Raw genomic sequence first — 27,783 nt, 5'->3', positions numbered from 1 at the left:
TCCCAGCTCATTAGATAGCAAAGAAAAATCTGGTTTTGGTGGGTTTGTAGGTTTTTGGGTTTGTTTTTATCTTTTATTTCTTTTAGTTTAGCAGTTTTCTGCTGGTTTAAATTGTTTATTCATGGTCAGATAAATGCCACAGGTGCTGGTGACATTAGACAGGCTCACCCATTTTAGGAAACTTTACTACAGGATGAGTTCAGTTCAGTGCAGAAAGTTAGGAAGAGCCGCCTTCTCGTCTCATGGACGCTTCAGATGTATCAGAAGAAAGGGTATAAGGCAAAGGCTATTTATCCACATAAAACCTAGACTGACCGATGGAAAGGTTAGTGCTCGGGGAGACTTCTGCCTACACTTTCGCTGCAACTGGAGCCATACTCTCCTCATGTAAACTTGGCATCAGCCTCCTCCTCTCTGTGCCCTCTGCCAGCAAATCCACTGTGGTTATACCAACCAAAGTCTTGATTTATGTGCAGAAACGTGAAGGCTTCATTTTGGAAATCTCTTATGTGGTTTCATATGTGGCCGGTCCGAATTTCTTGCACTGGGAGGGGAGTTTTGTTGTGCACTGTAAGGGGAGCAGAACCAGAGGCTAGCTGCTCCCTGACTTAAAGCAGTCTGCTATTTCTCTTGGTCTTCCTTGCAAAACTGCCCTTGCCCCCATATTTTAAACCAATCAAACTGAAAGGTGCTGTAATTACCATCTTTATACCACAAAAGTTCAATGTTAAAAGTGCAATTGCAGTATATTTTAAATCCCAAGCAATTACCATTTGTTTACAGCAACAGTTGCAATACAATAAATGAATATGCCAGCACAATTGATGGTATATCTGCAGTTATTAGCATGCCACTGAACTAGAACAAACTTATGGTGTTCTAGCCTGCATTTCAAGTGGGAGCTAGGGTAAATACCAAGCCATTTTATTTATATGTTTACATTCAGGTTGTACTTTAAGCTCCTGCCTTATCATAAGACAAACTCTTCCTGTGCGGAGGCATAAATAAGATTCTCACTAGATCACAGTGGCAGTTTTATATATCTCTGTCCACCAAAATCTTTTAGTATCAAATTAAGTGAGGCCAAAGCTCTGAACTCCAGGCACAAATATTTTGTGGTTATTGCAGAAAAGAACAATCATCATTCCCAGACAGATCGATGTAGTATCCTGTCTCTGACAGTGGTCAGTGTTGAATGTTTCAGAGGAGAATATAAATCCTCCCCTTCCAACCTTCTCTGTCCATAAGTGCACACAATGAACTTAATTGTTCAATCCAGAAAAATAGTATCTTCCTGACCTTATCAAATCATAATTGCATGTAGCTTTATTTATATCAACATTAACATTAATCTTGATGGTTATTACTAATGCTGTTACCAGGGACTCCTGGCAATCCTTTGTTCCCCAGCAAGTTTCTCCTGTAGAAACCTCCCAACCTCCCCCTTCTTTGCAGGAACTCCCTGCATGAATCCATCCCCCTCCCTCATCCCAACGATTCTGCCCTATCCCCAAGCCAGAATTTCTCTCTGCCCTCTTTTGTTTGCGGGACCCTCTGTTCTTTTGGTATGGGTATGGGAATGGGTAGCCATTCCCTTTTGCCTACTCAGATCTACTGAGAATTACCTGCCTCACTGCAGCTGTGGCTCTGCCAGCCGCTCAGCTTTTATCCTTATTGGCACTGTTCTTGCTATTATTGTCATTCTGCTTTGGAGCCTCAGCTGCAGATTCACAGCTTTAAAACCAGAACAAAGTGCTGTATCAATTAGTTTGACCCCCTAGCTCATAGAGGCCACTACATTTCACCCAGTTACCTTTGCATTGTGACTTGAATTCTTTATTTTTAAAGCACTGCCAGCTGTTCAGATTTAGATGTACCTGAGATGGCTTTGTGCAGAGTCAGCGTGGCTTCAGTATGATTTACTGGTTCAGGAACAGCAGTGCATACAAATGGAGCTGTACTTGTTCTGGGGCTAATTTGGGTCTAGGAGTGATGCAGTTGCCTTGAAAAGGTGCTGAACCTAGGCTAGTATACCCCTGCCAGAGCTCAGCTGGTTCTGCCTGGAACCAGCTCAAGCACCTTTGTGCCACATGTCACACTTCTGGAAACAGTAACTTTGGGAGGACAGTGACAAGGTGTCCCACCAGCAGTATACGGAGTCATTTCTGGCTCAGCACAGCAGATTGTCTCCGATGAATCTCTGCTGGTGGTAGACTGGTCTGCAGAGCTACTTTGATGTCTCTGCTCCACGGTCCCCAACATGGGCAGGGCCCTGAACCTCTTCTGGCTGCATACATTTGCATCGCAGCTGAATTAAAAAACCCTCCTGCAATCCACAGTGCTGGCAACAACAGTGCAGAAACATCCAAACTGTCTGAGCTAAAACTAACAAGCTCTGAAGTACCTGAGCTGACTCAGTTTCAAGCATTCCAAGCTTATTGTGCTGCATAACAGAGTGTTCTCAGATGGTGCTTGGTGGGAATGCTGAGCTGGGGTTTATACATCTTTAATGCAAAGGTAAAAAGGGAAACTAAACTTTAGAGAAAAAAAAGGAAGAAAAAGAAAAAAAAAAACTAGAGGAAAGGAATCATCATGCCATTTTTCCCTCAAAAAGCCATTAATTAAACATTAGTTTGAATCAGAGTGAACCTGGGGATATTACATTTCATATCAAGCTTCTTACAGGGTCAGTTAGCTGCCTTCAGCAATATGTATGATTTTTCTTTTGTTTTTACTTTTTCAGTGCTGGTTTTTATTTTTTAAGACCGATATAGGTTGTCAAAGTACCTACCAAAAGACCTTTGTTGTCATCCATTCCAAGAGCTCATAATTTAATACAAGACAAGAGACAGCAGACACAGAGAAACAGATGGGAGATTGCAAGAACACAGTAACACAAACAGTCTAATTTTATTGTGAGGGGAAAAAACTCACTTGTGTTGCTGTTATGTAGCGTGGCCCACTCACTGGTTTCAACACAAGACTCCACATGCCAAACCAGACAACGTATCATTAACTTCTGCATTTCCCTGCGGCACCAAGTTTCACCAGTTAATCATGTGCCGTATACATGAATCTCTTTTTTTTTTTGACCTAGTTTAAGTATTATTGAATGGGTAAATTAAGTCTGATATCAAATAGTAGGCTTCACACTTTGGATAAAGAATGGTTTTGATTACTAGCAAGACATCATTTTCTTTCAATAGCCTGGAGTATTACTTCATCCTTGAAGTAAATGAAAGAAAAAAATTAATTGCATTGGGGTTTGGATCAGACCAAATGTGGTCTTGAGACGTACACAGTACACAACCCACGTCAAGACATCTGGCATTTATTGGTTAAAGAAATATAACATCATCAATTTCTTTCTCTACAAGCAGTGAAAGAAGAGCAAAATGGAGATATTTTTGTAAAATTGGGGAGAGCTCAGATACTGATGAAGGGGAGCAAATAAGCAGCTAGATATATGGGAAGATTGTAGCGGTAGGAATCAGTCTGAAGCAGCTGGGAGAATTATACAGAAAACTACATTAAATTATGTTCTAGCTTCTGAACTCACTCATATTCAGGTTTCTTGACAGCATTTGCTTTTGAATATTTTCTGGATGAGATTTTGGCACTGTTAAGATTTATGCTGTATCAGCCAGAGAGACTGAAGCTGTTTATATATCCAGGGAGAGCACAGGCAGCTGGAGGACGAGACTGCAAGTCTCCCAAACCTGACCTGCCTCTCAGCAACGGGCTGACTTTATTTCTAGTCTCAGCAAGCTGCTAATAATAACCTGCATGCACTCTGGCCATTTAAAGTCCAATATACTGGTTTAAATGAAATACGGGTTTCAGGGGCTAAAGAAGCTGTACGTACAGGAATATACTCTGTCCCATTAAACAATTTACAACATAATGGATTGATGGTTTGCCTATATTTCTGTCACGCTGGGGCAGTCATTAAGAAATTCTGTTTGCTGCCTGGATAGCAGATGGCTCCACCTATTCATACCAGGGATGGAAACACTCCTAAAGCTTTAGGGCAGGATGGGGGAAAGCTCAGTAATCCTTTAGGAACTGTGTTAATGGTTCAGGTATTAATTGGGTTACAGTTCACAGGAAATCCCTAGGCAAAGGGAAGTGTGAATGAAGAGAACTGCAGGGAGTGTTTGGATGTATGAGGTTACAAATATCTGCATAACCTGTCCGAGGATATGTGTGTCCCCCACGTCAATGCTCCTTTTCAGCAAAAGCAAATCCTAGAACAAAGGTTTTGCTTGAGACATGAATTTCAGCTATGGGACAGCTGGGTGAGCGTCCTCAGAGTTTGTCAGGGAGCAAAAGAGATGGGATTTTATTGGAGCTGGCCCAGTGTATGGGTGGCTATAATCTGGTTTTATTTTACTTCTGTGCCCCTTTCTCTATGGAGTTATTAATGACCTTGTTAGTATGTTAATTACAGTAAATAAAATCTTCCTTTACTTTTACCTAAAGTTCATGTTTGGTGAAAGAGTGATTTCAAGGATCTGGCTTTCCATTTCTACAGGCAGGCTTGCTGGACTGCTCACACGTGGGCTCAGGGGCAGCATAAGGGTAACAGATAGTTTCTCGAGGAACCTTCTTCACAGACTCACTGAGTAGCTGTTAGCGCATGGTGCCAAGTGGGAAAGCTGCTGTTGAAAGTAGGTGCTAGTGAAATTACACCTGTCCAAGCCCCCAGACCTGCTGCTGCGCTTGGTCCATTCACTTCTCTATGTCCTTTAGTTCCTAGTTTATGCAGTCCTGTTAAAATAGGAACAATTAACTGCTTCCAAGGCTCAATAAAAGCTGAGAGTTTTAATGGTTTTGGTAATGTGGTGTCCTGGTTTTGGCTGGGATAGTTTTCTTCTCAGTAGCTAAGTTTTGGATTTAGTATGAGAATAACGTTGATAACACACTGATGTTTTAGTTGCTGCTGAGCTATGCTTACTCTAAACCGAGGACTTTTCAGTGTCCCGTGCTCTGCCAGTGAGGAGCCAGGAGGGAGTAGAGCCAGGACAGCTGAGCCTGACTGGCCAGAGGGATATTCCATACCATAGAGTGTCATGCTGGGGGAAGATGGCTGGGAGCTGCTGATCACAGCTCAGGGACTGGCTGGGCATCAGTCAGCAGGTAGTGAGCAAATGTATTGTGCATCACTTGTTTTCCTTGGGTTTTATTCCTCTCTCTTTTTGTTATCTCCCTTTACATTACTATTTTATTATTATTATCCTATAATATTAGTACTAATACTAGTACTAGTAATAGTATCATGCACTTAATTTCAATTATTAGTCTGTCCTTATCTCAGCCCATGGTTTTTACCTTTGATTGCCATCCCCATGCCACCAGTGGCAGGGGAGTGAGCGAGCAGCAGCGTGGTACTTAGTTGTTGGCTGGGGTTAAACCATGACATTGGAACAGGATCTTCTTGTTAGCCATGCACAGATCTTCAACATCTTGGCACTCAATGTGTGGAAAAATGTCAGATGTTACTGCCGTGGTGTGGATTTTGATCAGCAGCCTAGAGCTGACAGATTTTACTGCTCATTGCTTATCCCTGAGCCATTTACTTCCCTGTAACACTCTAAACTTTGCACTCAAATGCTGGCATGGGTGTTTTTTAGCTAAGCACCTTTTCACTGTTTAAGTTTGAACTGCCTGTCAGCTTTTCACTTTTAACTTCTTGTTTGCTCAGCAGTGAGGCTTTTTATAATTAAACCCCTTTCTCAGTTATTCTGGTCTGCAATATTTGTTCTTCAGGAAAAATACCAGAGAAACGCTTACACATGACTGAATGATTGAAGGTGCTCATCTGTTCTTCAGTGACACAAGTTTTTAAGTTTAACTGTAGAATGTTCTGGCTCTTTTATCCACTGTGTCTCAGTGTTTGAAACTTCAGTGACCCTCGTGAACAGCTCTGAGTCACTTCTTCTCCTGGTGTCAACATTTCACATCCGTTCCTGCTAGATCAGAATCTGCACGGAGCAGTTTCAGAGCGAGATCCCAAATAAGCAGCCCTGAATTTGTCTCACGGAAGTATTTTGAGCACCACCTCCCAACCCAAACGCCCCAGATAAAGAAAAGCTATGCTGAAAATTCCTTCTCCAACTTATATAACTAATGTGCGTGAGAATCACAAATTAGGGAAGAAAATATTCAGCATCCAAGGAGCATACCAGAGGTTTTTCAGACACTGGGACCTCTAGAATATCACAGTTGACAATGTGTAACTGCAATGGCAACATCTAAAATAGCGTGAGAATGAACTGACCAACAACTTGTTGCTCATTAAACACAAAATCTTGTTTCCCACTTCAGACGCAGCTTCTATGTACGGAATTTGCAAAAATGATAAAGAAGAGCCTCTATAAATACCTAAACAAAAGCTGCTTAGCTTAAGCTTTCATGGCCACATGTAGACTAATAATTATTAAGGCAATCAAAGACACACTGGAAAATACTGAGTCCTAATTTAAGCAGTTTTACCCTGATGTGCACGTAGGTTGCATAACTGCTCAGCAGTAGCTTTTGCACCCTCCTACTTTTTAAACCTCTGCAGCCAAGCACACTATATCTCAGCAAAGAATGCAACTTGTAGCCAAGATCTATCAACATGAATTCTTAGGCATAAAATGCACCACTAAGAAATCTCTAAAGTTGATCTGAGGTAGAATAAAGTGGGCCTGCTGGTCTTGGTGCATGCAAAAGTTGTCTATAAGGTTGCAACATAGTCGGGGAAAACTTAAGCCTAAAAAAGGGTCATTTCGCAAATTTATGGCTTATCAAAGACTAGCGTTACACAGAAGCAATCATTCATAACTATACTGCTTTGCCAGGCAGACCATAACCCCCCTCAAACAGCCTCCATCCACCGCTAGTGAAATCAATGGGGACTTTGTCATTGGTTTCAATGGGCACAGGATGTCACCAGAGCAGCATATGCAGCTGTTCCCAGATAAGAACCCTAGGAAAAATGTTCATTTGTAACTAACTGTTCCATGTTTCAAAAGACTGGCCTCACATGTGCTTTGGAAACTTTTTTGGGGCGTGTATTTCTTCCACCGAGCTGCATATTTATCAGCTCTAGTTCTAGAGATGATCTTAAGAGCTTATCTCCCAGGGGATCAGAACTTTCTAATTTGCTTCTTTATTAAAATAATCAGGGCTTGAAATTAACTTTTTTTTTTTATTATTGCTCACAATCTTTGGTACTTGCATGAAGAGCAAGTAGCACATTTCCATGTCTTTTTTGAGACCTTTGCTTATTTATTTGCTCATCTGCCTTTAGCAAGTTCGTGTTCTGAAAACAGAAAAGCAAGAGACTGCAGGTAAAAGGGAATTAATAGTTTATTTCAGCTCAGGAGGAAAAAAAATAGCATAACCATAAACCCTCAAACATATATTTATTATTTGGGAAGATTAAGGAACTCAAGATGTGTTTTCAGATTTTAATTTTGGAAAGGAATTTCTGTGGATCTACTGTAACCCAGCTTCTCAGTAGCTTTCTTTCTTGGTTTACTATTTCAAAGTGAAGCGAATAATACCCTTCTACTTTATAAGAGCATTTCACAGCTAAATAATTTAGGGCCAGACTGTGCTACATTTTTTTCACGTTGTGTGATAGCTTACCAGGCAAGTATCCCCAAAGGACCAGTAAAACTATCTGACAGCTCTGAATACAGGCTTCCTTAAGGACCACTTGCACAATCACGTGTTATTAGAGGTAATAAAGAATGACAGAACCTGGCTGTTAAACTTCATGACATGCTCAGATCCTGTCGTGACAGCAGCCATTAAAGCTATAGGTAAATCACAACAATCCCACTTTGCTGCATTCCAAACTTCTAAAGTATCCTTTGATTTAAATATTGCTACTTTTTATTCTTATTTTTATACTCTTTATTCTTTAATCTAAGGCTTCTGAATTTCTCCTTGGACAAGGAGTAACTGCAGATACTGCTGCCAGGTAAAATTACCTCAATGAGTTCTGGTTTGTACAACTTTTGGAAAGCATTCAGAAACGTTTTGCTTCTCAGGTGGTGAGGACTGAGAGCATTCTCACTGCTTAGAAAGCAACAACTTCTTTCTGGAAGTAATAAAAGACGTATTTTTGCAAGAAGCAGTGAGACTTTGGTTTATCTGGAAACTATGTAAGGGCTGTAGGGATGGTGCAGTGTGTGCAGGGTGTATACCATGCTGGAAGTGCTGCCTTCCTCTGCCTTCCCAGAAAACCCATCTCTGTAAGGGTAAGAATGAAGTTACTATTACAGGAGTAATTACATAAATTACATTATATGAGGGGCTACACGAAAAGCTGGTTTAAGCTTGCTGTACATCCCCAGCATGAAGTCATTTGGCTTGAAGGATGTCGTAGACTGAGGATTCATAGATTTAATACTCCTTCCAAAAGAGTGTGACACTTCATTTGCTGAAGTTACCACTTCCACACTCTGGGATGGTCCAACATCGCAAACTCTGAAAAAAACAACCTACAGTCTGCTGCAACAATTTACATTTCTTTGGTTTAAATTTTCTTGGGCTCCTAAAGTAAGGCTGGATACATTTAGCAGGGCCGAGGACCATTGCAGGCTGGCCCCCAGAACAGCCTTGTTTCTGTGCTAAGAACCAGAGCAGTCCTGCCATAGCTCTGACAAAAGCATTGTGGTGAACATTTTCCCATCAAAATCTTCTGAGGTTTTTTTGTGCTCATAAAAATATTTTCCCCTCAGAGGGGAGACATCTCTGCAAAACCAGTCAGGCTTCTTGAATTAAAGGGGCGAAGCACAGAGTGGATTGCTCAGCTCCACAGCCCTGCAGGGGCACGATGGCTGGGGGTCAGGGCGGTGAGGAAGAATGCCCACTTTACAGGAGGCTCACGATGTTATTTATTCTGTAAAGCATCTTCCTCCTCTCCGCGCCGGTTCCCTCTGCCACAGCAAGGGGCTGGGTAAGTTTCATCCCGGGGCGCTCAGCAGGGAGCGGAGCCGGCCCTGAGGGGGAGAGCGGCCAGCCCTGAGGGGAAAGAGCCGACCTCGCCGCTTCCCGCCTCGTCCCGTCACAGCGCTGCGTGGGCGGCGGGAAACCGTGACGGAGGCGGGAAGGGGCAAAGACGCGGTGGAGGGGCGGGGCCGCGGCGGGGGAGGCGGGGCCGCGGCGGGGAGGCGGGGCCGCGGCGGGGAGGCGGGGCCGCGGCGGGGGAGGCGGGGCCGCGGCGGGGGAGGCGGGGCCGCGGCGGGGGAGGCGGGGCCGCGCCGTGCCGCGCCGTGCCGGGGCGGGGCGGTCGGCCGGGCCGTTGAGTCCGGCTGTTAATGGCGTTGGGGGCCGGCGGCGCCTCCTGGCGGGGGGGTGGGGGGGCGGGGGGCTGAGGCGGGCGCGGCGCGACGAGGGAACAAAGCGCCGGAGCTGCCAGGTAAGGCCGCGGCCGCTGCTGCCCCCTGCCCGGGGGAGAGGGCGGGCAGCGCTGACGGGGCTCCCCCCCTTTCCCTACCCCACCCCCCCATACCGGCTGTTTGCGAGAGGAACAGTCTCCTCAGGGTGCTATCCCCACGCCGGCCTCCTCCGGCAGCGCCGGCCTCCCCCGCCGCCGCGGCCGCCCCGCCGGGACTGAGGGGCCCAGTGCCCGCGGAGTTCCCCGGGCAGCGCCGCGGCGGTGTCATTGCAGCCGGCGGGGCGGGCCGCGGCCGCTCCTCAGGGCGCTTCTTCTTTGTGTCCAGGTGGCGAGGGGCTGCCCGCCGCCATGGGGGTGCAGGACCGGCCTCAGTGCTTCTTCGAGATCGAAATCAACCGGGAGCCAGGTAAGGCTTGCGGCTCCTGCCCCGGCGTTCGGCTACAGTGCTGGGCTTGGGAGTTGTGGCCGGGTTTTTTTGGTTGGTTGTTTGGGTTTTTTTTACCATGTTTTTACCATAATAACTGACTCGAGCCGTTAGCAATGAGCTGGGCCGTTGATGGGCAGTTTGAGTGAGTTTGTAGTAACTTTTGATGTTTACTGAGGTGCTGGATGCCTTTTTTTTCTCTCTTGCGATTGATTTTTGTTTCCGTACATGGGGAGAGAGGTTCGATGAGCCTAACTTAACACCCTCCTGAAGGTAAAAAGCATTCTGTGTTAGAAGTACTGTCAGGTTACCTGTTATACCATTACAGCCCCACACGCTATGGAAAACTGGGGCAAGCCGCGAGGAAACTGGAGAGGTGCTCCTAGAAGTATTTTTAATCCTGCAGTAATTAAAACTGGCAAGGGACCTCAGGAGGTCATCTCGTCTGCATCTTTCCTTCTGCTCAAAAGGAGTCTTGTGAATGTCATGGAGAACTGGCCATAGAATCACAGAATATCTCACCAGGTGGTCTGTTTGAGAAAAATAATAATTAAAATAAATCAATCACTTAACTCACATTTTTCCCTATGGCAAATGTAATCAGCCATAAGTGGTAGACTGTGAGTTTTAATCCTGGAACAGCTACTTGATTCCCTCTTCTCTTTTCCCCACTCTGTAAAAATGGTTTTACAGATTTACTTCCCCATCTTTTTGAACATGAATTTATCGAGGCATATTAGTTGTCTCACATACTCAGTGCTTTATATTGGTACTATTTGTCTCTCAGAAAAATGAATAAATGTGATGGCTTCATTATGCTTTCACTTTCATTTTCTGCTTCAATGTTTCTCTGAAAGCCTTTGAAATCAGGGTTTATATTTTTGTGTTTTCAAGTTTCAGTTGCATTCAGATGTAACTGTAACCCATTTGGCTTCCTTTTTATTTTCACCAAAATCTCAAAAGAACGATTCAATTTTAACTTCAGTGACCTGATAGGGCATATCTATAAATTTGTTGCTAGTGTAACTCCTGCTTATTTTAATTAGCAGTGCTTTTTCTGAATACTTTTATTGAAGAGAAAAATGTTTATGAAAATGCAGTTTTAACACTTTCAGTTGCTTTAAATTCAGATTTACTGTGGAATGAGACTACTAAAACTGTTTTGGGTTGGAGTAGGTTTCCCATTTAGGAGCGATAGCTTGATGAGATTGATTTACAGCAAAGATAATTTGTTCTTCATCTCATTTCCTTTTAATCTTTGTTAGGGTTTTTTTGTTTTGACTCTCTGTCTGAAGAATCTCTCCCTGCGGTGTTTTCTTCTGCTTTTTCTTTACATGCACGTTCTTGATCCCATTTCATAATACCTCTTGTTGCCTGCCTTGTTCCCTCCTTGGCCTTGTGCTGTGCATTACGAGTGAAAGTGGATTACCTTGTTTTCCCTTCCATCTACTTGGGTTTGATGACTGATAGTGGTGTCAGAGAGGAACTGCAGCGTTGGTGTTCTTGATGGTGCAGAGCTTTGGTTATTTGGGGTAGACACAGGGCTTCGGCTCTGTTCGTGGCTGGCTGTGTTTATTTTCTCTTTAACAGGAATTTCACAGCTGTATATCAGATTCAGAGACCTACTGTTTTTATTGCACCTGACTAATGCTCTGTATTTTTGCAGGAAAACTGGCCAGTTCATAAAATGGGCCAGTTTGATACTGGGACTTGTGGGTAATCTGGTTATACTACTTTATTCTAGAATAATCTTGTTTATTAATTCACTATGCAACTATGTCTCGGGATTTAAGGTTGTATTAGAAAACCTTAAATGTTGCTCTTTAAGCTGTGAGATGACCTTCAAAAGCTGAATCAAGTGTGAATGATAAAGCAGTGTTTCCAGATGACATGGAGCACTGACTCGGGGAGATATACTTACTCTCCTGCTGATACTAGTGAGGTACTAATTTTAACTTTTACACTGCCAGCAGATTTTTAAATTAACGCTTTGCTTATTTTACTTTGATAAATAAGGCTACCTGTGTGATCATTCTTATTAGCTGCAGGGAGAAAGAACTGGGGAAAAGAACAACCCTGCGTGCTGTTGCAAGCCAAGAAATAAAGACATTGCCCCCACCCTGTCTGCACTTGAAAAGCTGAACTAATGTCTCTGCACAAAATGCAGGGAGTAAGAGGGCATGCCTGTTATGGTACTGGGGACATCTCTGCCTGCAGAATACAAAACTGTGTGATTTTTAACATTGTAGAATGCTTGGAGTCCAAAAACCTTCCCCCATGCAGCTGCCAACTCTTAGATTTCCCCTTACAGACTTTGCTTACCCAATGTTTGTCAAGATACCTGTAGCAGTTAAAAACACGGAGAGCAGCGCACAGACTAGAAGAGAAGGAGCAGCAATAAGTGGTGCGCATGTATGCGAAAGTGGAGGGGACTGCAGAGTCTGAATTAGTTTCTCTCCAGCTAGATCCCTGAGAAAATACAGGAGTGGATATTGTAGCTTAGGTTGTGCTTTCAGAAGCTTTGTTATAGCTTTTGTGTCCATATTTTACTTTTAGTTACAGAGTCTTGGGGAAAAAACTTGATGTCTGCTTGTGTTTGCCTCTTGAAGTGGGTCAAACTTCATAGGCATTGTCAGTGTTTTTTGAGTCTAAATATAGACTGCTTTTAATAAGTTGCCTGTTAAGCATTATTTTTATGAATGCACATTGTGGTTCATCATTTTGCAAGAGTGAATGGAGAATTAATCAGCAATAAGCATTTATTTTGATATTAGCACAGACAGTACCTGTCCCTTCTTTTGGGTCCCCTCACCAATGGATTTGGATGCATACAGCATGCACGTACAAGTAAACTACTTACAGTATTCCAAGAATCTGAGATGGCAGCAGATGCCTATTTAAATAATTCTGTCTTTACTCTGTGATGCAAAATCTGTGTGGAGCTTCAGTCTTTCAGGTACCATGATAATTAGAACAGATGTCTGACTAGGATGTCACATACGTAATCTGCTGCTGTAGCAGCTCATGTGGCCATCCAAGATTTTTTTTCACACATCTCCCCACCCCTCAGGCTGGTTTATCCATCATAAAGTGTGTTATATTTATTAATTTTTGCTTTGTTTTATTCTTAAATCACAGAAGGATTTTTCTTCTCATCTTTTTTTAAACTTTTTTTCCTTCTGTCTTCTGTTATTGTTTCACCCCTTGCTCACCTTTTCATTCCATTTCAGTTTCCTTCCTTCCTGGGGTACGTCCCTTCCCTTATCAGTCAGTCTGTTCTTTCATTACCTTTATCCTTCTAGTCACTTTTGCCTAAAATTTGGTGTGTTTTGGGATTGCAGCTGCTGTGAATTTACGTGAAATAAACTGCACTACAAAAGTCACTGTCGTGCTGTGCCTGCATTAGTAGAACCAGGGATGTCTTAATGGGGTTTTTGTTACCCTTCCTGAAAACAGAAACTGTTCTCAACTGGCTTCATATTAACGTTTAGCCCTTTGAAGCCAAAAAGTTGTAGAGTGGCAGAAAATAGATCAGCACTTCGACTCTGTCTAGGTACCAACTGGCAATCCAGGCGAACGCGATACAACCAGGAGCCAAGGGGGCATGTGATACGGGGCACCCCTATCAGGGGGTGTGTAAGGGGGGTAAGATACCAATTCAGAGGGAACTGGTTTAATAAAAATTGTGATCTAATCAATCATATAGAATTGTCAGTGCAGAATGAAATACCCCAAAGACTTACCTTGAGGTCTAGAACAAAATGGATTAGTAAATGGAAGACTGAACACATCAGTCTCTTCTGCTAGGAGAAGATGAAGTGTAGTTTCTCACTTGCATATCTCTGTGAAACTGAAGACAGTCAATTTTTATTGTGTGCAGTACTGAAATATGTTTTCTTTTGTGGAGACCACGGAAGATCAGAGTGGGGGGAGCTTCAGGTAGTATTTGTGGAAGACTGGGCGTAGTAGAGACCTGGGGGAAGAAGTTTATGGAGGCTTTCCTTGCAAAGTGTGTAGGGTCGGGTAAGAAAGTATTAACAAAGTGTTAATATGTCAAGACTGTAGATCCCTACTCAGGGGAGCGGAGATACCCATTGCTTTTAACTGATGTTTTAAATAAAACCTGTTCTTTTTCCATGGTAAGCTGCTATTTTTCTGAAAACTGTAGCCACATTTCTACTTTAAAGCACTCTCTTTAAATTTATATGTTTTAGTGTTCACAACTATAGGGATAAATACATTTATAAAATTAAAACATGGTCATTTTAGCAAGCTGTTATTTAAACTTGTATGCAGATCTTTCTAAGCCTTTGGGCCTTTGGCAGGCATCCTGGTCTGGGTCTGTAAGGGGTATGCATCACTGTCTTTATGGCTGTAATCCCTGCTTTCTCCGGCAACGTATTCCTGTTGCTATACTGGGAAGAGTGTTGCAGTGGCTTCTTATTTGGTTTGCTCTAAGAAATTGGGACAATCAGAACCAATGTATATAAATTTAATTTTGAATAATGACATTTATTTTGGGACTGTTGATTTGAAATTGACACCTTTTATGATCTATAACGAAACTGTTTTGCTGCATTGTTACCTTACATGGAAAATACATTCAAGCGTATGTGTTTGGCTCCCAAGGTTGTTTCTAAAATCTCAGGTTTGTTTACTTGGAAAAATTCACTGGATAAACATTTGAAATCAATGATCATTTTAACAAACTTTGCTAGCGGGAGCCCTTATTACAGTACAGCATGGATATTCCTACCCTGAATTTTTACCAGTGAATTTGAATCAAGTACTAAATTGATCAGAGGTTCAAAAACAAAACAAAAGAAGAAAAGTTTTCAACTTTCAGTTTGAAAATGGAGTTCTGAAATTGCATTATTTCTGGTCATTATGCCTTCTAGTTTCTCTAATTGGTGTAGCTCATTAGATACAGATAGCACTTTATGAAATCAAACTTTAAAACATCTTAGACTTTATGCATCACTTACTGTATGGAATTACCAGTAATGTAAATACTTCTTTCATCACTTTAATTTCTATCAAAAAATATTTTTAAAAAACAAGTTTAAAGCCTGCTAACAAATAAGAATACTTTAAGTATTGTTTTACAAATAATAGGCAGATTTAAGTTATGGTTGGATAATTTACTGTGATTTTAGCTAGCACAAAACATAACAGTAATGGGCTGTAAAATCTACGCTGTTACAGACAAACGTGTCTTCATTGCTGTGAGCTGGTGAGAATAAGTTTTCTATTGAGAACAACACTAAATTAAAATTACAGAGATGTCCTGCCTGCTGATGCATTAAAATGAAGAATTTATTTGTTCATATAACTTGTGGTACTGGAAGATTTGCATCTCTAGTTAGGTGAGAGTTTCATTGTTAAAAATACAATCACAGCATGTTTTGCTGCAGGTGAGAAGTGAGGCATCTCTGCAGGCTGGTGTCTTGGCTAAAGCCGACGGAGGAGCCTGGGTAGGTTTCTGAGCAGACTTCACCCACTTGAATAACTCTTCTTAGCAATTTTTTGTTTGCTTGAATTTACTATTCAAGCCTTATAGTTAGTCATCAGATAACCTTTATATCAGGAAAAGGAAGCTGAAGAAAGTGTTGGAAATTTTCTCTATGCAGTGAAAGTGGGTCATTTCAGATGAGGTGTCTAAATCTGAGGAAATTAGTAGCATCTCAAAGGCGTTTTTATCTGTTATGTCAGCATATATCTCAGCTCCAAGTTTAAAATGAGATTTTTTTTTTTTTAGGGAAGAGGTAAGAGAAAAAATCATAGGTTCTAAGCATACTTTTTATATAGAATTTTATATTTTTTTATTAACAGCTGTTATTTCATATGTATTTATCTGATCAAGGTTTGAAAATGTGTTTGATCTTTCAGTGGCACATATAATTGACTGTGTCAGTGGAAAATACCACCTTTCAGTGATAATGGCGTTCATGCAGTTTAGGTAAAATACAAATAGTAACCCACCAGATGGATGCACAGTATGTAGTTTGTGTCTTATAAGCACACTGCAACATTTTATATAGCTGGCTGTAACCGGGTAAGCAGTACTTTAGGTTATATGGAGGAGAGACATCTTTATCTTTTAAACTGGATCTGTAGTCTTTTGATGTTGGAGACATGCATTGCAAACAGTTTGTAGGAGTTGAAAGGCATGAGAAGCTAGCGGAGATTATTGACAAAGCACTAGTGAAAGATACTGTTGAAATCATCATACCTCAGTTATTAAGGTCTTTTTCCATGTTCTGCCTTGACATCTTCAAGAACTTCAGATGACTTTCTTCCACCAGAAAACAGAAGTGGTGCTAAAAACTGTGGGGTTTAGATGTAGGACAGGGACTTCCAACCAGGAGGCTTCTCCAATTTATGCGTGACAGCAAAAGTCCCTCCTGGAGCCCATAGGCAGTAACTACTAGTTATTTGGCAGCTGTCACCTTGGTAAATCACCAGCTGGTCTGTATTTCTCTACTCTTAGTAGAATGGGTTTAGTGACAACTTTTTCTCTGAAGGGTGCCGTGTGTTAGTGCACATAGCAAATGCAAGAGGCTATCTGCAGGTGGCTTTCTAAAGCCCGTAGGTCAGTTCAGCGCTTTTGCAAGTGGAAGAATGGGACTTCTTTCCAGAATTACTGTGCTTATAATGAAAGTTGCTGACTCTTTTACTAATCTGTCTCTCTCTTGGGTTCTCTGTAATAATCTTCAACCCACATAGCTTGTAATGGTTTCTGTGCTTGCAAGTAGCTATGTTTTCATAGTGGTAGTTACACCTGCCACTGTTTCATGCAGGGTCTTTGAATATTCACTATTCTTCATTCTTTAGAGACTGTCCCTCCCCATTTTCTTTAGATTTTTCTGCTGTAATGATGAATGCTGAGAACATTCTTCCTGCAGTTAATGAAAAGCAGACATATCAACAGCCGAAGGCATCCTGCGTTTTTATCTAAGAGTACAAAATACAGATGGTCTCTCTGTTTTATTTCTCCCCTTTTTGAACAAATAATTCACCTTGTTGGCAATTGTATATGTTTGGACCAAGCCTTAAAATTGAATGCAGTTTCTCAGGAGCCACTCAGAACTTTTCTTGGTGACAAAGTATCGAATAAAATACATTTGAACTTCAGTTTCTATTTTTTTCCTTCTTTAAGGAAAGGAAAAGAGAAGTAATTCCTGAGTTACTTGCTTAAATTAATTTTGAAGTCTTCCCAGTGTACACCACTAGAGGGTAGTGCTCGTTGACAGATTGTTGGTCTCCTTGTAATGCTGGCCAACAGTATGGCTTTTATGGATTATTTCACAACCTATAGAGATAACAAGTTTTTCTTTGCTAATTATATATTTCTTAAAGATTTCTTGTGTGTTGGTTTGTTGTTTTTTTTTGGGGGGGGGGTGTTGGTGTTTTTTTTTCTTTAATGTTATACATCCCAGTATCTTGGAAAATATAAAAGAAAATGGGGATCAGTTGTAAACTATTTTGTCTTTATATTAAAGGACTCTTCAGCAGTATTTTAATAGTTTTGGAAGGTACATAGCATGACTGCCACCAACAGCAGAGGGGTTTGCTGCACTGAGAGTGAGAATTGACTCAGTTCAAGTAGTATTTGGTTCATAGTATCTGGCAAGTGGAACATTATCCTGAAATTGCTGGTATTGTCCTGCCTGCCTTTCATCTCCCCTATTTGGTTCATCTATTTTATAATTATTATTTTTTTAAAATTAAAGGATTTTAGGCCAAGAGTGCCAGTGCATCTCTAATCCTTAATACAGTATGGGGCTAAGTCAGCTGGATTTTGTAGGTAATGATCACAGGGAAAACTGTGGAAATATAATTGCTAACGTATTTGTATAAGCAGTGTTGTCCCAAACCTGGGTTCCTGGCCCGGTGTCAGGAGCCCACCCGCACACAGAGCCGAGATGGATGCTAGGCGGTAGATACACACAGCTAGCGCACCAGTTAACAAACACGTGGTAAAACATTTTATATATTTTGAGCAACCGTTATCATCAATTCTTTTACAATCACGTTTAGTGATTCCTATGCGCTTTGGTTCTTGTGAGCCTCGGCTCCATTTAAAGGTACAGTGCTCTCTCTTTTCACTGCGCATGTTCTGTGGGGAGGGGGCTTTGTTTGGAAGGGGCTTTCTCTACCCGAGGGTGGATCTTTTAACATGCTAATTAGGATAGTTCACACACAGTTCAAGTAGATTTCTGTTTGGCCTTATTAACCATTTGGTTCTCCTTGAGCTTATCTTGTTTTTTCCTAGCTCGACATATTTATGGTGTCATACTATTCCTTCTGCCAAGGCCATGTCTTGTTAACTGTTCCTAGGGGTTGATTAACATCCTTCTTAATTTTTTTTATTTTCTTTTAAAGAAAGAGTTTTAAATTCTCTTGACCTCTTGTTTTTCATTATAGATATTTACATATTTCTTTAAAGGAAATAGTTCTTGCATCAATAGTACTTGTAGGGGGCAGTGAATTACTCCAGTTCTTTGAGGGCCTGTATTTGTGGCAAATCTTTTTTCTTCTTTTTTTTTTTTTTTTTTTTTTTTTTTTTCCCCCCCAAGACAGAAATGAATTGACATTATAAACTGTTTTAGTAAATCAGTTTGGCCTTCCAGGTTCAAATCAAAATGGAATCATTAGGCTTTTTCATGAATTAGATGTAATTGTACTACTTGATGTGCATTTCTTTACAAATATGGTATTGTTCTTTCCTGACACTTGTTTTAATATATGCATATGTGAAATGTTTTCTTATTCTGCTTCATACAGTAATTTTTTTTTCTCAGAAAATAATATTTTCAAAACATGCTGATTTACTTATATGCAGTTTTTCTTATATCATTATAAAGAGTTATAAAACTGTTTGTTTTGGTTTTTTTTTTATGTTGTAGTTGGCCGAATTATGTTTCAGCTCTTCTCAGACATATGTCCGAAGACTTGCAAAAACTTCCTTTGCTTGTGCTCAGGTAAGTTGCATGATTATATAAGATTTTTAATGTTTCTTACAATTATTATTTGTTGATGCAAGTATAAACCACAGCATAATAATAGTGCTGATCATTTTTTTTTTCCTGGTAAAAACAGAGCTGTGACTTGTAAGCCCCGAGAACATTTGAATAATGCATAGCAGGAAATAGTGTAGTATTCTGTAACTGTGACTGAGCTAGAGTAGTGGAGATAATACATGATTACAGAATGCAAAACTGAAAGTATGGAACAATTTTTTTTTTTTTTTATTTTTTTTTTTGTTCCTAATATAGGGCTCCTTTAGGTAGAAGTACTTGACAAAGCTGAGACTGTGCTGGGATTATTGATCACTTAAGTTACACCAATGTGATAAAGGCAAGCAATTCTTTAGGATTTTTCAGGAGAGACATTAAGTGTTAATGTCACTGCACAGTGTATGGGTGAGGTATGATTTGGGACACTACATAAAACTTTGAATATATATAAATTGTATCTTATATAAAATGATAATTATATATAATGCAATTTTGAGTGCATTTCAGGTTCATAGAAGTGCTACACAGGGATCAGAGGACAGGAGCATCTTTTAAATCTGAGAACTCTCATTTTTAGTTAAATGAGGGACTAAAAGAGAGTAAGATGGTCCCTTAGAGATCCTGCGATTGTTTAGTGGGAGAGAGGGGAGATCTGTGGAGTGAAAGGGACAGCATTATCAAAAGAATGTCTGGTTATAATGTAGCACCCTCTAACCCCTTGGTTTTTAAGCAGGACAACTTTTTACAAAAGTTTTCTGATGATTGGAAGAGTAAGCGTAGTAAGGGTTTGGTGGGGTTTTTTGGTCTGCAGTGTTCCTCAGGGATTTTTCAGCTGAAAAAGTTGAAGATTAATCTTGATTAGGTTATTAGAGAAATTGGTGTTATTTATGCAAAGAATGCATTCTGTGTCTCTTGGTGATCTCCTGGTATTTTATACCTGAATGCTCAGCAGCTTGCAATATACCTTGAATTAACTGCACCAGTGAGGCCTCTACCTTGTATATGAAGTAACTCTTTTCCAAGTAATGAAAACGTTCCAGCAAGACTTTTCAGACAGCATTTTAAAATCTGGCTTTAGTGAACAGCTTTTAGCTAACTGGTTATGTTAAACAAATTTGATATCCTTATGTATTAACTTCTTAAAATGCATCTTGTTAGAGCTCAAATCCCAGAATGTGATGTGTTCTGGAATAATCTCTGTGAAAATTTAAAGAGCTTTATAATACTATAAACTTGTGAAAGGTACAGTATGGGGTTTTTGTTGGGTTTTTTTTGAGGTCTGTGTTGTGATGCCCCCTCTTTTGATTCTACTTTCTGATTTCATTTATCACTTATGCTTACTAAAGAGATTCCTAAGGGCAGACTGAGAATGGGAAAGAATGATACAACTATCAGGAAAATGGGAACTTGTTTAAGCTTACCTTAATCGGAATAGATTATAAAAGATAAGAAATAACATGCAGTAGCAGACTGAATAGCATCATGTCTGAGCCTCATGTTCTGTAGCTCTGAAGGATTGCTGAAATCCTTACAGGAGCCTTGCTAGAAAAATGTGAGGTGGAGACAAAGGAGGGAAAAGGTGCTAGAGATGAGGAATGAAACAAACAAGCAGAAAAAAGAACAGCTTAAAAAAAAAAAAAAGTCTGACTTCTTTGTATTTCATCCCTGTTTGAATTCTGTTCTATAGTTGGCTATACAGGTTTCATTGATGTCTTCAGCTGGAACCTGTCTGTAATTGGAAGGATATTTGAAAGTAAGCACAAAGTTAGGGGGTCTGTTTTTGAGGCCAGACCCACAAACTTAAAAGCTACCTGAAACATTTTTCTTGCAAATTGTGTTTGTTACTGTGTACTCATTGGATAGAACAGTGATTTGACAGATATCTTTAAAAATTTGCTAATAAACCCATGATAATTGAATTCTGTGGGGGGAGAGAAAACATACAGAAGAACCTGATGTACTTTCTCTTGGTGAATATAATGTTTAAGAGAATTAAGTTATGCTCCTTTCTTTTGCTGCCAGAAGCCGTCTCTTTTCTGCCTTGGTAGTTCTCAAACTTGGACTCCAGGTGGCTGTGCTTGGAGGCTAGAGTTGCGTGGCTAACATTAATTCTTTTCTTATTTGCACTAATCACATCTGTGTTACTTTTCAGTACACCTGAGGTGTTGAGGTTTTTTCCTTATCAACTGTTCTGCCTTTCTGCTTCTGCTTGACAAGTTCTTCCAGTGCACTTGTTATTGCTAGTTTACCTGCATTATGCATGCAATTTTCTCTGCCCTCCTGCCTTGTGCTGTTAGAACCTCAACTTGCGTCAGCATCTAAATGAATAATCTACACAAGGATGCAGTCTCCTGCATGGTACCACAGATGACAACTGTGGCCAGGAGTGGCAGGCCAGGCTTAGGGTCATCCACACTCTTCACAGTAGGATCCAGCAGTTCTCTGGTAGGTGCTGTCCCCATGGACCGATGTAGGATTCTGGTTGGGCTACTGCTTCTGTGTTTGCCTAGATTGTTAGATGACCTACAAAGCCTGTCTTCAGAAGAGCAGCAGTTCTGTGATGAGAGATGAAGCTATACTGGCATTGATCTCTGGCAACCAGAACTGAGATGTGAAGGGTTGCTTTAAATATTTAGAGTTCTGAGCTACTATACCATCTTCAGAGACTGAATAACTCATTTGCTTCCAGAGGCTGGGCTCCTCTGACTCCTGCCACCTTTCACAGCAAGATCCATTGGTAGAACCTCAGTCATTATAGAAGTGTGAGTTCCTATCAGGTATATCTTTTCTCTTCATCTTTTGGTCTTTGCAAGGAATCTTTGAATCACTGGAGATTTACTCAATGCAGCATCACTTTCTGGTGCTGACACCTTCTCGGAGCTGTATGCGAGGTTTGCGCTCATCTAAGGAGATGTATAGCTGTGTAGTAGACAGGGCATGCTATGCCATTCTGGACCATATAGTCTGGGTAATGGAATATCTTAGCAGCAGACTGTAGGTATTGTATACTTCTGTACTACATAAATTCAGGATTTGGTGTGCTAGACCAATCTGGCATGTTCTTTTTCCTTAGATATGTATGGGTAAACGTCAGCATTGTAGCTGATAAAGGCATCCCAGCTGCAGAGTACCATGTGTCCTGACTGATGCTGGGAGTTTTGGACTGTGCGTTTCTGTTGTGTCATTGCGAAGAGTGGTTTCACCTGTCTCAAGGCAAGGTGGTACACCCTGAGAGAAAGATCGGAGTCCAGTGATTGAAACACTGTGACCACTGTCATGTCTGCTGCTCCCTCTGCAAGCTCTGTGAGGCAAGCCAGGATGTTTTTGTCAGAAACAGATGGAGGAGGACAGGGTGATTCTGGCTGCCTTCCTGCAGTCTGACATTGTTGTCAGAAATAGACCTGGCTACTGTGAAAGTACGCTGTCTGCCTTGACAGCAAGAGGCTCCTTGCAGTTAAACTAAAACATCTGGTCTTGCAAACTGGCATTTGCAGGTCCTTCAGTCAGTCCACCTATTAAATAAGCACAAGCCCATCTGCTCCTTGCTGTTTTGTCAGGAGATTCCTTTCTCATCATCTCTGAGACCACTATTGGGCACCTAAGTGAAAATACCTCAGATGGGGTTGGCAGCGCAGGGTCTTAATCGAACATGAGAGCAAAGCTTACCAGCCAAAGGGAAAGGGCACTCTGATAACGGCCCTTGTGTTTGTGCCTTCCTCAGCTAAATGGGTTATCACTGGCAAGCACTATGTCAGTTCTCCACCATCCCGTTCCCAAGTAATTTGCAGCATATGGAAAGGACAGCTTAGGCAGGAAGAGTGCAAATACATGAGGCTCAAAGACACTTTTTCCTTTTTTTTTGCAGACAAAATTCAAGCACACTTAGGACAAAAAGAATAAGGCTAGTATTTGGCCATAAACAAAAAAGAAGCCCAGCATATGGGCTTTGTACTGGCTGTTGCAGAAAAATGTCAGAGCTTAGGGAAGGCCTGCAGAGCTAACCAGTGAAACAACTGGTCTCTGTCTTTTGCCTGACTGGGAGTTCAAGGACTGGTTTTGCAAATCAGAATGACGTAGTACAGCTTGTGCAGCCACTTAGCCATCTGCCATTTGGCTAGCAGCTTCAGTGCATTGTCTGAAGTTCTGTGGCTTATGGGGGAATGAGTAGTGGAGCTATGTGATTTTGCCCACAGTTATATTATGCATGAAAGGAAGGGAACGTTACAGGTGGTGCTATTTATTATGATAGGTACTATGCTGTCTTGGCGATACCATAAAGGAGAGTAAAAAAAGGGACTGCAACTTCTGACCATAGTCTAAAGCTCACCACTCACTTCAACATATCAGCTCAATTATGTGGTCAAGTACAATGCAGGATCCCATTCTGTAAGGGGATTATCCATAACCTGAGGGACGTGCTGAAACATGACCAAAAATGTAGACAGGTACTTCTTGGTATTGATTGGTATGGGGGTTCCATTGCTGTAGCAGAGGGGTACGTGTTTGGGGGGGAAATGAAGTGTAATGAATAGCTTTGCATAATGTCCTGGGTTTGGCTGGGGTAGAGTTAATTTTCTTCTCAGTAGCTGGTACAGTGCTGTGTTTTGGGTTTAGTATGAGAATAATATTGATAACACACTGATATTCTTACTTGTCGCTAAGTAGCGCTTAAAGACTTTTCACGTTTCCAGTGCTCTGCCAGTGAGCAGGGCACACAAGAAACTGGGAAGGAGCAAAGCCAGGACAGCTGACCCGAACTAGCCAAAGGGTTATTCCATACCATAGAATGTTATGTTCAATGTATAAACTGGGGGGAATTGGCTGGGAGCCACCAATTGCTGCTGGGGGACTGGCTGGCCATTGGTCAATGGGTGGTGAGCAAGTGTATTGTGCATCACTTGGTGGTTTTATTCCTTTCTATTTCTCTCTTCGTTACAGTTGTTGTTATATTTTATCTCAATTATTAAATTGTTCTTATTTCAACCCATGAGTTTTACCTTTTCTCTGATTCTTCTCATCCAGCTGGTGGTGGGGATTGAGTGAGCAGCTGCTAGTACTTAGGTACCAGCTGGGGTTAAACCATAGCAGGTAACTTCTGTGGAAAATAAAAATGGGGTAGGAGGAGGCATGGGTTATGGGTATGGAGAGTCTAGGTAATGGAAAACAAGTTGTATTTTCAAGAGTGAAGGCTTCTACAGGTACGATAAACAGCAATGTCATGACTGGTTTTTGTGCTGCAGACTGCTCTTTGCCCTCATCCTTGTGGGGATGGGCTGTTTGGAATGACAAATTTGGGGTGAGCTGGCCATCAGTTAATTTTGGGTGGAGGAACAATAGATGGCAAAAGGGGAGTGTTGGCTGTGGATAGCAAGTACACGTACATATTACACATACGTTTCTAAGGGCACTACATGATACAATACACACTGGTTAAATGTCCTCTCACTGAGTGTCAAATGCCTGTTCCATAATCAGTGGTGGGATGAAACTGAATGTTGGGTTGTTTGACCTGTATCACTGCAGAGTACCTTATGCACATGTGGTTTACATCAGATTATACCCTGTGCAACAGCTGAAATATACCTATTACTCTTTAATTGTCATGTTCTGCCAGCTCCCCTCGTCTTGGAAGCTGAAGTCAGTGTCTCTTGTATGTCCCTTGGCTGGACCAGTATAAACCCCTCATGAAGCTACTGTGTAGGACCTCTGCCCTGCCAGTTATAGTACCCTCATCCACATGCCCAGTGCAGTTTTTCTCCTAAAAGTTGGAAGAAGTGTTAGTGAAGCTTGAGGTTCTGGGATGTCTTTCTGAAAAATCACCAGTAGGCTTGAACTGCAGCTGCACTGGGACCCCACTGAGTGCCTCTTAGGAAATCTCAGGCTCAGAAAGGATTAACAAGTATCGTGGCCTGGCTTAGCCTCTGCTGCTGGGTAAGAATGGCCCTGGTACCGATTCAGGGTTTGGGGGATTTCTCCTCCCCCCAACCCCCCCCTTACAATTCTCTTTCAGTTCATCCTGGAATGGTTCTTGTATAAACAATTTTTTTCCCCTGTTCTGTCAGTCTCTTCAGAAATGGGAGTCTGTTTTGTGCAGGTTTCCTACTGAGACAGTGAGCGTTGGTGCCAGGCAGATTGGCATTAAGGGGTAGCTTGACACCGCATGGATTGTTGAAGATGTGGCACATGCTTGGAGTATCCCAATCCCACTTTTCCAAGTGGATTGCATTGAAACTGAGTTGAAGCCTGTTTTGAGCCCAGATTTCTGTCCTGGGATTCAGCTGGCACATCCAGATGTGTAAGTGGTTTGAAAAGGACTCTGCTATAAGCTTCAGCTAACATAGCAGCATAGATACAACCACAGAAAATGGTTAACCCATCGTTGTTATGAACTCTTGTTTTCTTATAAATTCTCCTGAGTGGATTGCTAATAAATACACTCCTCCTTGGGAGAGGAGGGATTTTTTTTTAAGAAGAAACCTAATTTTCACTTGAGAATCCCCTTGTAAAGGGGTTCCTTCTGCTATTAATGGATGGTGGAAAGGCAACAGGTAGGACTGTGTTATCTTTTATAGTTGTGCTCTTCTGATGGCTCTCATATCCATTAGCACTAGGGAGGTAAAACCCTTGGAATTTGTTCAGTGACAGTCTGTAGATGCTTTTTTGTTTAAACTTGCAGGTGAAAAAGGAATTGGCAAAACTACTGGAAAGAAGCTGTGTTACAAAGGCACTACATTCCATCGTGTCGTTAAAAACTTCATGATTCAGGGTGGGGACTTCAGCGAAGGTAAAGTATGCTTTTAAAATTGAAATGTTTGAAATGGAACAGAAATGTTATAACCTAGGTGGTTGTAATGTAATTTTAGAAAATGCTGTGGAAGTATTACAGTGTCAGAAGAATTCTTCATTTGCTGTGAGGTATAGCATAGATCACCCATTTTGTGTTAGTTTTTGAAATTCTAAAATGTTGCAACTGAAGTGATATTTGTTTAGAAAAATGTGTTAAGAAGAAGAAAACCAACCCCTTGCTGGAGTTGGTAATACCTATCTTATTAAAACAATTCAAATCCAACCTGTAGTCTTAGCTGCTTTTCACTGTTGTGTCTGCAGTAGAGGCGATACTAGTAGTGCTGTATTGATACAGGGACGTAACTGTTTGAATAAGTTTAAAAATAATAAAGTAGTAAATGAGCTAGAACTGTTTAATGAATCAGTCTCTAAAAGGAGATCTTCTAAGAGTTTCTTTGCTTCCTTCCCTGCAGTATATATACAACATAATGCTTTAGTCCGTTGCCCCCCTCTGAAATACCCTCCCTTACCAAACCGTGCACCTTCTGTGTCCTAAAACGTTGTACCTGATAAAAAACATGGTGAGGGGATACCTTGTTTCGAGAGTCAAGTAGAAGTGTCTTTAAAACTGCTAGCTACTCTCTTACCTCATCCACGCTAGTGATCGCTCAGCTGCTTTGAGCTAGGAGAGATTGTTGGTCTTATCTTCTTGTTGTCTGGGTTTTCCTTGTTTTGTTGTTGGGTTGGGGTGGTTTTTTTGCTTGCAGTTTTTTTGCTGTCTGCTGTTGCTTTAGCAAGTACCAGTGAGAATTAGTCTTTGGAGCCCTGTTTCCGACTTTACAGTGTTCAGAAGCACTAAGGCAATCTTTATTCTCAGTATTTTCAGTGTCAATGGGATAATGCACAGTTGTGACTTCTTAACTAAGGAGCTTATGCTCAGATACTAGTAACTGCTCAGAGTATCCTGGTTTGTTGTTATAAACTAGCGGAATGTTACATACAGCTTTTTTCATAAACAAAGTAAAAGGTTTAATTAATGTTTTTTAATGCATAGGTAACGGAAAAGGAGGTGAATCTATTTATGGTGGCTATTTTAAAGGTAAGAGGAAATATGTCTTTGCAAATTCTTTATGCAGTTCTGAGATAAGTCTTGATTCCCGAGCTACTTAATGAAAACAGGTCTACTTATAGATCACCTTTTGCATGAAACTAATGTTGCATGAGAATTCTTTATATATGCATGACTTTCAGATAATTTTTTTTGTAATATTTAACTTTAGCTGACAATTAATTAAGGCTAACATTATTGATTAAACATGACTTTCAGCATGGAGGTTAGGCAACTTTATTCATGAATAAACTCCTATCTTCCTGCCTAAAACTGTCAACATATTCTTTTGTTTATAGAGAATGTGGTCTTTTGCAAAATGAAAAGGTAAGAGACAAAAGCTCAGTAACACACATTCATTCAAACTCTGTTCCCTTGTACCCTCCCTAGTAAATATATAGACAACTGATACGTCCGTTTGTAGATGGATATCTGTGTTGCTTGGAGAAATGAAGAGTTCTGCGTCTAACCTCTCTGAGGGTTGATGACTTATTCTGAGAAAGAATACTGGCATAATTTCTAGCTCTAAACAGTTATTTCTTCTTTTGTTAATGTTCCTTTCCTCCCCTTCCCTATTGAAGGTTTGTATGCTTAGTGTTCGCTTCTAAAAATGTTTGGCTCTGTTTGTATGCTACAGAAGTTATTTTATTTGCAAAGAATTTGTAAATAAATGTACACTTACCTCTTTTTAAAAACTGTTGTTGGAAGGAAAATGGTGAGTTTATAAAGTATTTGTTTAAAGACATACAATTCTTTACTGCAAAGAATCCAGGTACTTACTGTGGTATTCATCATTAATAAAGGCAGTATATGTATTTATGTAACAGCCCCAGGTTCTGTATGTTTTGCAAGTAGCTTTGCAAGGTTAAGTGCATATCATTAAGTTTGTTTTAAACAGAGACATAGTTTGCTGTTGGAGTATTACAGCCTTCAATCAAACAAAACTCTTGAATAGTTCCATTTCCTAAGAAGTTACTAGGGTTTGTTTCTAAAGGTGGCGAGTGCTGAACAGATAGCATTGTGGTTTGATTACATAAACCAAAAAGGA

At 41.0% G+C, this 27,783-nt stretch overlaps 1 protein-coding gene across 8 annotated transcripts in view; it reads left to right on the top strand.

Moving 5' to 3' along the window:
- Positions 1 to 9,336: 9,336 nt before the first annotated feature.
- The window catches only part of NKTR (natural killer cell triggering receptor), a 44,881-nt gene continuing 26,434 nt past the window's right edge, over positions 9,337 to 27,783 (top strand). For 3 of the 8 annotated variants that reach the window (XM_080387685.1, XM_080387684.1, XM_080387682.1), the window contains exons 1-5: positions 9,338 to 9,418; positions 9,723 to 9,803; positions 18,731 to 18,805; positions 25,518 to 25,625; positions 26,682 to 26,726. In XM_080387685.1, coding sequence (XP_080243811.1) covers positions 9,746 to 9,803; positions 18,731 to 18,805; positions 25,518 to 25,625; positions 26,682 to 26,726 — 286 coding nt within the window. In that variant the 5' untranslated portion in view covers positions 9,338 to 9,418; positions 9,723 to 9,745. Of the gene's footprint in view, positions 9,419 to 9,506; positions 9,804 to 18,730; positions 18,806 to 25,517; positions 25,626 to 26,681; positions 26,727 to 27,034; positions 27,063 to 27,783 lie in introns of those variants that run through there. The other 5 variants (XM_080387688.1, XM_080387683.1, XM_080387687.1 and 2 more) reach the window with 4 other exon arrangements.

This window comes from Falco punctatus (assembly GCF_963210335.1).
Source record: "Falco punctatus genome assembly, chromosome: 4".
Classification (NCBI taxonomy): domain Eukaryota; kingdom Metazoa; phylum Chordata; class Aves; order Falconiformes; family Falconidae; genus Falco; species Falco punctatus.
This window is presented reverse-complemented; position numbering and strand designations above follow the sequence as displayed.